An 11,727-nucleotide genomic window follows, 5' to 3' on the forward strand; every position below is an offset into this window, starting at 1 on the left:
GGTTTATATCTGTTCAACGCAATGGGTTAAGGTTTTGATTTTGTCCACGTAAAGATATGTTCAATCAAGGCAAGTACACCATATTATAAAAGAGCAATAACTCTTGTTTTTCTTCTAGTCAGCCATTAGTACAATGGCTAACACTGTTTTCCTGTTGATTTCCCTTTACTCTGAATAGATCTTCTGCAGCAGGGAACAGCACGATGAACTCATCTGACACTACCTTCATACTGTCTGCATACTATGAAATTGGGGACATTAAATACATGTATTTTATAATTTTGTTGCTGTTGTACATCTTTACTATTTCAGCAAACTTAATTATCATAGTTGTGATCTATGTAGAGAGGAGCCTCCATGAGCCTATGTATTTCTTCCTATGTATCCTTTCTGTTAATGCAATATTTGGCAGCACTGCACTCTGTCCCTGCCTATTAACTAACATCCTGTCAGACAGTCATGACATTTCTCGAATCAGTTGTCTGGTACAGGTTTTTTGTTTGCACATATTTGGCCAATGTGAATTTTCAAGTTTGGCATTGATGGGATATGACAGGTATCTGTCAATCTGTTATCCTTTGCAGTATAATATGATCATGACTCCTACAAAAGTACTAAATCTGATAATATTGTCATGGTTATACTCTATATGTCCATTTGCTATACATTTCATATTAACTCTGCAGCTTCCATTGTGTGGACGAATCATAGAAAAGATTGCTTGTGCCAACTATTCAATTGTCAAATTGTCCTGTATAGATACATCCATTAATAATATTTATGGTCTTGTAGTTCTTATTTTAAATACAGTCCTCCCTGTAATTCTAATTCTATATTCATATTTACAAATTCTCAGACTCTGTCTGAGATCTTCCAAAGAATCACAAGCTAAGGCACTGAACACCTGCACTCCACACTTAGTTACACTGATAAACTTTTTCATTTCAACATTTTTTGAAATAGTTCAATCCAGATTTAACATGAGCCATGTGTCCAGTGAGGTTCGTATTTTCCTCTCAGTTTACTTTTTGATCATTACACCCCTCATAAATCCCATTATTTATGGAATCAGAATCGGAAACATCAGTGTCAAGCTTAGGAAATGGTTAGTGCATCAAACTCACCCAAGAATTTGAAATGAACTGTAAAGCATGCATTTTACATATGCACTGATCTGTACTGTAATTTGTGTGCTGCTCTCTGGACTCTGCATTAAATCCAGTGGGTGTGTACAATGTGGGAGCAGTGGCATAGCCAGGAATTTGTGGAAGGGGGGGGGCAAAATGAGGGCGAAGAAGAATGAATTAACGGCGGGAGGCCATGAAATCAGACAGATATTGACTCAAACATATCTTTGCCTCTCAACCACATATCACTATAGGACACATCCAGTAAGAAATTGAACATCTATCGATATTAAGGGAAACTAGATGCGGTTTCTAGTGCTCCTCAATCAAAGAGATGTATTTCGGTGGAGCTCTGTAATTGAAACGGGTATGAATGCACAACTTTCAACTTGTGTGCCTGCTACAGATATGTGTCTTCATTGGAAATAAGCTGTTTCTGTTGCTGATGTAGGAGTTTCTAGGTGAATGCAAGTCTCCTTTTGTGAGGCCCGAATTAATCAATAATATCAACATAAAATAGTTTGAGGTCCTTGTATAGTTGCAATAGACCAGTGGTGAACTGTCAGGGCCTTCAAGGTATTCAGAGAAGGCCCTGGAATCCTCAGATGAAAAAATAAAAAAAGTATGTGTTTAATTCTATAAATAAAATAAAATAAAATTCTGCAGACTTAATGTCCATGCACTGCACATTTAAATGGTTTTGTGTTGGGAAAAAATGCAACCAATCAGATATTTTTCTACAGAGTCTCTGGGGAGAATATATTCCATCCAGGGTATTCTATTTCCTCAATAGAATGCCCTGACCATTAAACGGAATGAGAGCGTACGTTTGGATTGACAACTTGATCAACCAATCATATTTGGATTTGTGGAGATGATATTGACGCAGTAGGGGGATATGATATTGTCATAGATTTATTCTCAGTGCCCTTTTTAAGACGACCGTTTAATGAAAAGATGGACATTGTTAAAAAAGGCCGCCCAATGCCCGAACAACTCCAGCTCAATCAATCGGGAAAAGCGGGATATGTTTGCCATTTTCAGGCTAGCAACTAGGAAGCGATACACTTGGCTTACAGGCTTATTTCGACACAAGAGGCTTTACTGCTGGGGGGGCTTGTTTTGGGACCGACAAGGGTGTGTGTAATTGGAAAGGCTACGATAATCTTGGCTGTTTAAGGCTGCACAAAAACACCAAAACACAGCAAGATGAATTTCGTCTTCAAGTGAATGTCATTGGTGAGTGAAACTGATTTTTTATTGCTGATTTTGTTAAAATGTTGCATCTCGTTGAACTGGTTGCATTTTGTTTCCACACACTTGTTGAATGATTGTTGTTCATAAAGTGACTGCCTCCATGACGTCCGATAGTGTGTGTGTGTGTGTATGCGTGTGTGTGTGTGTGTGTGTGTGTGTGTGCGCATAACTAGAACAACGCGATTTTCAAAGATGGAGCAGTAAAATTATATTTTGCCTAAAGTGGAAAAATGGCCAGCGATGCCCCTTATTTTTTGTTAGTGATTTATTTTTTTGAGGGGGGTGGAGGTATAGAAGGCCCAGTCCTGAAAGGCACGGTTCGCCACTGCAATAGCGCAAGTCTTTCTTCTGTCATAGTGGAGCGCAAATATGTTTTAGCACACTGAATGATCGTTCCCCTGTTGCTGTTGTAACTGGTATAGTATATAAGTACAATACATGTGACATAACCAAATGAAAAAAAACGATATGTTTCAAATGCCATTGGCTCCTGCGCTCGTCACTCAGAACAGGTGCCTTCCACTTCCTGTTCTATAAAACATGACGTCAGCGCAGGTTTGTCCTCTTTTGCCAGGAGCTAGGACTCCCACGCGACCTTGCAACCCTTGGGCAGTGCTTCCTTTTTTAGATAACCAGGGTTGCATTATAGCAACCTATCGTTATCTTTCAAGTCGGAAGCACTGCCCAAGGGGGAGGGGTTACTGTATAACAAAACTGTCGCAAGGGAGGTGGCAGCAAACTGATAAGGGAGCCTGCCCCGAGGTGTACCACTAGGGAACCTCGGCAACACAACCCCAGACAGGAACCACAGAGGCCCCTTAGGGCCAAACTGGGCTGTCCAGGAGCGAGAACCGCAGTCACACTTTACTGGGGATTGTCTGTTTGCATATACAAAGTGAGGCTACAGAGGTAAACTCTTACACCCTCACTTACAATAGCAAGGCCGGCTGCTCTACTAGTGCATCTAGGAGCAAGGCTGTATATTTACTTGCACAATATATGGCGTGGGCAATCAAGCAATCAAGCCTTCCGTGCATTAACGTGGCAGTGAACCCCTGATCCTGTAGGAGTGGGGCCACAGACCACTGAATAACGCACAGCTGGCTAGTCAACTTAGTAGCCACAGCTGCACATAACAGTATAAACAGCATGGCAGCAGGAACATTCATGTTGCCTCCATGCAACACAGGACAAATCACGTTCACTGAATGGTACAGAGCATCCAGCTCCACTGTGCTGTCATAACAACTGTACACATCGTGGGGTGCAGGAAGCAGATCATGCACCACCACGAAACACGGGAGCAGGACAACAGCAGGCTCCAGCATGACAATCAAATCATAAACATTGTGATGTGCAGGAAAACCGTTCATGCACTCTTCACATAACACGGGAGAAGCTCTATAATGTCATCACAAACTAACTATATACACCACGGGGCACAGGAACGAACTCATGCGCCACCCATGAAACACAGGAGCAGTTGACGCCTGCTGATTAGACCGGCTAACGCAGGGCAATATTAACTCTTTTGTGTTGACAAATTAACTATATACATATCGGAACACAAGAGCCTGCTCACGGACTCTTGCTCTATGGCACACAGACAGAGCGGGCCACAGACCAAGGAACTATGTACACAGTGAGGCAGCGAAATTTGAGCACCATCAGCTGGGAACAGTGGCAGTGAGCTCCATTCTACACAGGTCAGAACAGAGCCACAGTTCTGCTGTTTAACACATATTTTATATACAGAGTTGGGTACAGGCCAGACACATGCACCACCGTAACACAATGCATAATGAACAAACTATATACAGGGGGGCCTTGTAAGGCAACGTACCTGTAGGCCGCATCTTATGTTGTAAGTCGACATGGATACGGGTGTCTGCCAATAAATAATAATAATAATAATAATAATAATAATAATAATAATAATAATAATAATAATAATGACAGACCCTGGAAACACATCGACAGGGCTGTCAGTAAGTCCAGAGGAAGGGAAGACATGGTTCAAATAGCTCCATCAGGATGCACTTAACAGGGGCAGACTGGGACAGGAAAGGCAGGAGCCAGAGCCCATAGGCTACTGGGGCTCGACTGCAGCAAACACTGGGTTCCCAAGAGAAGGGACCGGTCTCGTCACATCCAACCTGTAGAACCGGGCAATGAAAACGGTGAGGCCCAAGCTGCAGCCGCACAAATGGCCTGAGGGCCCGCACAGGGCAGAGCAGGTGAAGCCGACTCTCTTGATCTGAATCGAAGGGAGGAGAATGAAAAGCCAAAAATTCAATAGGCCTGTTGACATGGAATGGAGACAGCACTTTTGGGAGGAACACAGGGTTAGGCTGTAGTATGACCCTGGAGCCATCTCCCGCAGAATGGACACACGATGGGTGTACGGACAGGGTGTGTAACTCACTCACGTGTTTTGCAGAGGTGATTGCCCGCAAAAATGCAGTCTTAATTGATACCAGCTTCAGCGCAGTTGAGTTCAGTGGCTCAAATGGGATGAGTGAAGGGGTGCGAGGAGGCTGCAGCCGTCAAGCTACCTTTAGAAACTGCACAGCCAGGAAATGAGACCCAGGGGGCTCACCATCCATGGGGACTTGCCTTGGTCCAACAGCTTCTGTAGAAATTGCAATATGACCCCGATGGGGCAATTAATTGGTCTTGACTGCTGTCTTGGCACCAGGTGCTAAACATCTGCTAGCTGTAGAAATAGTGCGACCTCGTAGAGGGAGCTCCTGCCCACTGAATAGTGGCTACTACCATGTCTGACAGACCCCAGGCAATCAGTTGCTCCCACTCAGGGGCCTGGCCCAGAGCTGGAGGAGGCCCGGATTGGGGTGCCAAAGCGTGCCCTGCACCTGGGACAACAAGTCTGCTCTCACTGGGAGCTGCCAAGGCTCTCTGTGGAGTAGGGCAATCAGGTCTGCAAACCAAAATCTGCGAGGCCACTGTGGGGCTATCAGCAGAACTGTCGCTCATTCTCTCCTGACCTTCTCCAGGACCACCGGGAGAAGGGGGAATGGTGGGAACGCATAAAAGAGACAGCGCGGCTATACACCAATCAGCCATAACATTATGACCACTGACAGGTGAAGTGAATAACACTGATAATCTCGTTATCATGGCACCTGTCAGTGGGTGGGATATATTAGGCAGCAAGTGAACATTTGGTCCTCAAAATTGATGTGTCAGAAGCAGGAAAAATGGGCAAGCGTAAAGATCTGAGTGACTTTGACAAGGACCTAATTGTGATGGCTAAACGACTGGGTCAGAGAATCTCCAAAACTGCAGCTCTTCTGGGTCTGCAGTGGTCAGTACCTATCAAAGGAAGGAAAACCGGTGACAGGGTCATGGGCAGCCAAGGCTCATTGATGCACGTGGGGAGCGAAGGCTGGCCCGTGTGGTCCAATCGAACAGACGACCTACTGTAGCTCAAATTGCTGAAAAAGTTAATGCTGGTTCTGATAGAAAGGTGACAGAACACACAGTGCATCGCAGTTCGTTGCGTATGGGAATGTGTAGCTGCAGACCAGTCAGGGTGTCTATGCTGACCCCTGTCCATTGCAGAAAGCTCCTACAATGGGCACGTGAGCATCAGAACTGGACCACGGAGCAATGGAAGAAGGTGGACTGGTCTAATGAATCACGAGTTCAAGGTGTTGACTTGGCCTCCAAATTCCCCAGATCTCAATCCAATCGAGCATCTGTGGGATGTGCAAACAAGTCCGATCCATGGAGGCCCCACCTCGCAACTTACAGGACTTATGCCTCGGTTCCAGTGGCTTAAGCCAGGGCCTGTGTCATGCCATGCAGCTTTTTTTGCGAAACCAGGCCATTGTAACGTCCATCCCTCTTATGGGAGGAGCAGTGACTGTGGGTTTGGTTTGTGTTTCATTTTAAAAACAGAGACAGAGAACAACACTATGAGCGATAGAGCCTGACGAGGAGAGGACTTGTGTGTCTATTTTATTCTCTCTGCTTTACATGGTTGTAAACAGCGTAATAAATACACATTTCTGTTAAGAGATATTAGGAAGAGCTAAACGTGTAGAGACAACATTAAATTCAGACAAGCATTACCTTACTGTAAGAAAACTTTTCCATGTGCAACAATAATACTAAATCACAAATATGTTTTTATTGTCATCATTTGTGCTAGTATATATGTATTTTAAATGGCACAGCATGACTCCCTTAACTTATTACTCTTTCTGCAGATTTGTAACTGCAAACAATACTTTTTGCCATATTATTTATAATTTACTTAACAGACGTCCTTAACCAGGGCAAGTTACAGTTGAAACAAAGAAAACACACATTTCATGATTAATCATCCAGATACTGTATAATATGCAATGGACTTATGGACGCATTCATTAAACCAGTCCTTAATGTTTTAGAGGGAAACCCAGATCGTATTTATTTATTGATTAATTTAACTTGTAATTGGGCACACGTTACCTGAATCGTGTTCTCCTTCATACTGATTGTCTCTGGGATTGTCCTGCACACCATTCACAAAACACAGCCTGAAACACCATCCAGCTGTTCATAAAATATTAATACAATCGGCTGCTACCGATCCGATTATTATCCTTCAGTTTATTTTTAACTAGTCACGGCACTGCACCGGTCCTGTGAAATCCAAGTGTTTAATACACTCGGATATGAACTGTAAGCAGTCATTGTTTCTGTACGTGGATTTCACTCCATGCTGCAAATAAAACTGTCATTTCTTCGTGATCCCACACGGCACTTGAAATTATATCTTCCGGCACAATGTATCTGATCTCTTCCCTGTGTCTACAAGTCAAGTGCACACCTCCGCTCCTGAAAGTGAATCATGTCCTCAGTTGGCGGGACGGACGCTTACGGACGTGTCTAGCACCAAATTGTTAACTGTCCACAAAACACGGAAACACCGGAAATACAGCCAGTGGAAACACCCGTTTAAGCGTTCGGACGCGTCCGCCAGTGGAAACGGGGCATTAAAGGATCTGCTGCTAACGTCTTGATGCCAGATACCACAGCACACCTTCAGAGGTCTAATGGAGTCCATGCCTCGATGGGTCAGGGCTATTTTGGTGGCAAAAGGGGGACCTACACAATATTAGGCAGGTGGTCATAATGTTATGGCTGTTCGGTGTATGTGGGCTAGCGCGTCGATCCCTACGGTTCCTGATTGGTCTTGGATGGAGAACCATAGTAGGCAGTGTGTGGACTCTGCTGAGGCAAAGAGATCCACGTCAGCCCTGCTGAACTGGCTCCACAGTTGTTGTATTACAAATGGGATGAGTCACCATTCCGAGACCGGGGGCCTCCCTGAGAGAGGAGGTCCGCTGCTGTGTTGGACAGGCCTGGGAGGTGAACTGCTCTGATGGAGCAGAACCATGGCTGCACCCACAGAAGCAGATGGCATGCTATACAATACAGTCTGCACAACCGGAGACCTCCTTGCCTGTCGATATAGGCAACCACCGCTGTGTTGTCCGTCCGAACCAGCACATGTCTGCAGTCTGCAGGACTGGCAGGAAATGAGACAGTCCAAGGAGTACTGCTTGTAACTCCAGGACGTTGATATGGAGGGCCTGTGCAGGCTCTGTCCACCTGATGTGGACTCCACGTCTGTTGCAGACTGCACCCCAACCTTGCTTGAGGTGTCTGTTGTCATGACTGCTCGGTGGTAGACTGGCCCCAGGGGCACACCGAGGGTCAAATTGTGAGGGCTCCGCCACCAATGGAGTGCCTTCCAGCACACTGGAGTGACTGTGACTCAGCATGTGTAATCGCAGCAAGGATGCATCTGTAAAGACTCGAACCACTGCTGCAGCGTCCTCCCCCTGAGGGTCTGTCAAGCCTCTGGCTATCTTTACGTGAAGTGCCACACACTGCAACGGGTTCCTTACTCGTGGCCACACCACATGTCAGAAGGGGGGTGGACGGACCTGAAACTATGGGGAGTAGCCAACTGTTGTAGTTTGGAGTTGCTGGTAGGTGTACGGGTGGGCCACAGACCCACAGGGTCGAATGTCACAGGGTCGAGGTGCAGGAGGGGAAGGGGGCGGAGGTCCGCCAGCCGTCCTCTTGATGCATGTCATTCTGGACCGCCGTGGGTCAGGACATAAGGCAGGGGGGGCGGGACTGCTGCCTGGGCTGTTGCCTGGGAGCCAATGCCAAGAGACATTGAACTCCTGAAGGCTGCCTGCGAGGCTGGGCAGACCCTTGCTCGCTGCAGGGACTGTTCCCTCTCCTGGGGAGTGCGCATCAGCATCTAGCGATATGGGTGCATCTATGAGGCGGGTCCCGTTCATGAAAGGCACATGTCTTGCCTGTGACAGCCAGAGCTGGTGGCATGCTGCCACAGTAGCTGCCAAGGAGCGTCCAGTTGCCCTTGTGCCGTGACACATCACATTGACCAGCAGGTCGGCCGCCACCGCTCTCTCTCTGATAGAGTGCGGGGCCTGTGATGCAGTGGCTGGGTCCAGGGCCTCAGCCAGCTGGGCCAGGTAAAAGGCCAGCAGGCTTTCGGTGTTACGCAGGCAAGCCGCTTGGGCTCCAGCCTCATAGGCCCTCCGGAGCAGGGTCCCTGTCACGTGACATTGCCTGTCAGGACAGGCCAAGTCACGTGACTCCGTGGACAGCAGGGTTAAGGAGACCAGTGCGGCAATGGTAGAGTGCAGGTGGCCACCGGATGATCCCAGGTGGCTCTCAGGTCATCCAGGAGGTCCGGCAGCAGTGGGAGGGCCCGTATGGGCTGCTGTGGCCGATGCTCCCACTTGAATCTGGAGCATGGGGTGGCGGGGTCTGAGGGCCAGGAGATCTGCATGCAGTCCACTGTCCTCTGGATCACCGCCTAAAACTCCCGGTTCTGACTTACAGGAACAGGGAAAGTGTTGTTGCTCAATGGAGTGGGGAGGGACGAGGCCGGTTCCCCCTCCATGAGCTCCGCCTCTGACTTCAAGTACACGTGCGGGCTGAGTAATAGGCGGTCCTCCTCCCAGATTACTGTTCTGCTGTCCTTGTCCATAGACAGGGCAGAGAGGCTTTTCTCAGAGTCCAGTGGTACATGAGCTGGCAGTAGAGACTTGAGATGTGGGGGGGTCAGGGTCTGGGCTGCTGTTTGTGCTGCTTGTGCAGACAGGAGAGCGCAGATGTGGTCCATCCTGCTATTTAGGGCAAGGATGGCCTCATCTCTGCCTCTGTCTGTGAAGCCGGTCCTCCGTCGCCAATGGCGTTTGCGGGGAGGGGGCTAACCACGACTCAGAAGAGGGGGAGGGAGCCCATGGGCGTCGCTCCGCCGCTCTTCCCTGTCAGTCATGTGCATGCACAGGGGCACAGCAACAGACGCGGGCGGAGAAGTGAGCACAGAGGGCGTGGCTGTCTCCGAAGCTGCGTATCTAGAGTAGGAGAGATCTCTTCCAACACACCGAGGCTCGGGCTGGGCGGATTTTACTGCTGCTGCTAGCGCTCCAGATGTGAAGGAAAAAGTTCTGTGGACAAAAAACCAACACAGCAAGCAGTCGTAATATATATAGCACTACATAAACATGACTATTATTTTTAAAAGGCTCTTCTTGTGAAAGAAACTGAAACCGAAAGCGCAGTCAGACTTCCGGTGCACGGATGGAACAGAATCGGGATTAACTATCAATAATAACTAAACACACACAAGACAGAGATGATGTGTAGCAAAAAAACGGTGGTGAACAATACAACGAAGTGAAGCCAGCCAGCCGAAATACGCAGTTTGAATGTTTATTACAAACACAGACACAGAGAGCTTACGTTCTCGAGTCTGACATCATGTTTCATAGAACAGGAAGTGGGAAGGGACCTGTTCTGAGTGACAGGCACACGGGCCAATGGCAGCTTTGATAGAGTGATGTTTCAATCGGGTTTCTACAGATGTGTGCAGAAACCCCTCCCCTTGGGCAGTGCTTCCAACTTATAACAATAAATCAAGTCTTCGGTGTCAATATATCATCCCAAATTGCCACAGTACTAAGGGGCTTGGAATGTCTAAGGTGTTTGGTTCGAATCCTGAGAGGGGAGCTCCATTTGCACATATTTTTTTCAAAATTGCCATGGTCCCGAGGATGGGGAATGTCACCGTGCTCCCCCCCTAAATATGCCATTGTGTGGGAGTTTATGGAAACACACTGGCGTTTACATTTTAACAATTCCATCTCTCATAAATACCATTATTTATTGAAAAAATAATGAAAATCATTAGATCAGAGTATAAATAGTCTAATGAAATGAAAGGATGGTGATCTATTAAGATACATACAAAATGTTGCAATGGACAAATTGTTTTAATTTATCATTAAAGTTATTGTTTTATTAGTAAGTACTTTCAATTGGCCTAGTTTAGTTTTTATCTGGTATCAATATCAGAAGAAATAATAATATCTAGGGACCCCCATACACATAACCCACAGTGGTCAAGTTCTCTGAAAACGAGACCGGGATGATACACAAGTTACCAGAATACTTTACAAATACGAACTGAGATTAGCAGTGGGGTTGATCTGGATTAACTTTAGGGTGTTTAGTTTTATACAAGATATAGGTTTATTAAAAATGTAAACAGACATCATGTATTTGCAAAGATAGGATAGAGAGAAGGAGGGTGGATAATATTAAAAGTGAGGCACAAAACATTGTAAAATAACGAACAGATATTATGATTACGCTAATCGTTCCTAAAATATAGATCCCATACACAACTAGGTTTTATGTAATTGTGATTTACCTAATTCTTGACTAATACACAAAATATACTACCTGTGTGGTTTACTGAGATTCATTTATGCAGACGGTCGAAAGTGGGGAGGGCTGGCAGACTGCTTCAACTTGAGGAAGGTTGCAAATCTTTCAGGTTTTTGGTGGAGAAGTTCTGGTTCTGTTCAGTCTTCATGGATTTTGTCGACTTGGTTTCTTCTCCCAGGTTGTTCCACTTTACTTCACTCCATTCCAAACTGCTAGTTTTAACTTTCTGTTTTTATATGTTTTAGACAAAAATATTCGAATCTATTTCCTTCCAAACTTCTGATTGGTCAGGTTTGGGGTAATAAAATAGAAATTCAAATTGAAGCCGTCTTTGCCATTCCTCTCCCTTGATTCCTATAGAACGTGTATTGAGGATGTGATGGCTTTGAGGAATGTGAAAAATGGTTCAAATGTTACCTAGAGTTTGTAACTCTATATTGTCAAGTTTTAGTTATATCAATTACATGTTGAAGTCCCTCAGAGCATGACCTTAAAGTTGATACCAAACAAGCCAGGTGTTCTTTTTTGGTGATGTTAAATTTGAGTTTTCTTGGAA

The 11,727-nt window shown here is 45.9% G+C and overlaps 1 protein-coding gene across 1 annotated transcript; it reads left to right on the forward strand.

Annotated features, from left to right (window-relative positions):
* Nucleotides 1-203: 203 nt before the first annotated feature.
* On the forward strand, nucleotides 204-1,136 carry LOC136747061 (olfactory receptor 2G3-like). The gene has a single exon (XM_066700015.1). It carries the CDS (start codon nucleotides 204-206, stop codon nucleotides 1,134-1,136), a length of 933 nt encoding a protein of 310 aa, XP_066556112.1.
* The last annotated feature ends 10,591 nt before the right edge of the window (nucleotides 1,137-11,727 follow it).

Source organism: Amia ocellicauda, chromosome 3, assembly GCF_036373705.1.
Source record: "Amia ocellicauda isolate fAmiCal2 chromosome 3, fAmiCal2.hap1, whole genome shotgun sequence".
Lineage (NCBI taxonomy): Eukaryota > Metazoa > Chordata > Actinopteri > Amiiformes > Amiidae > Amia > Amia ocellicauda.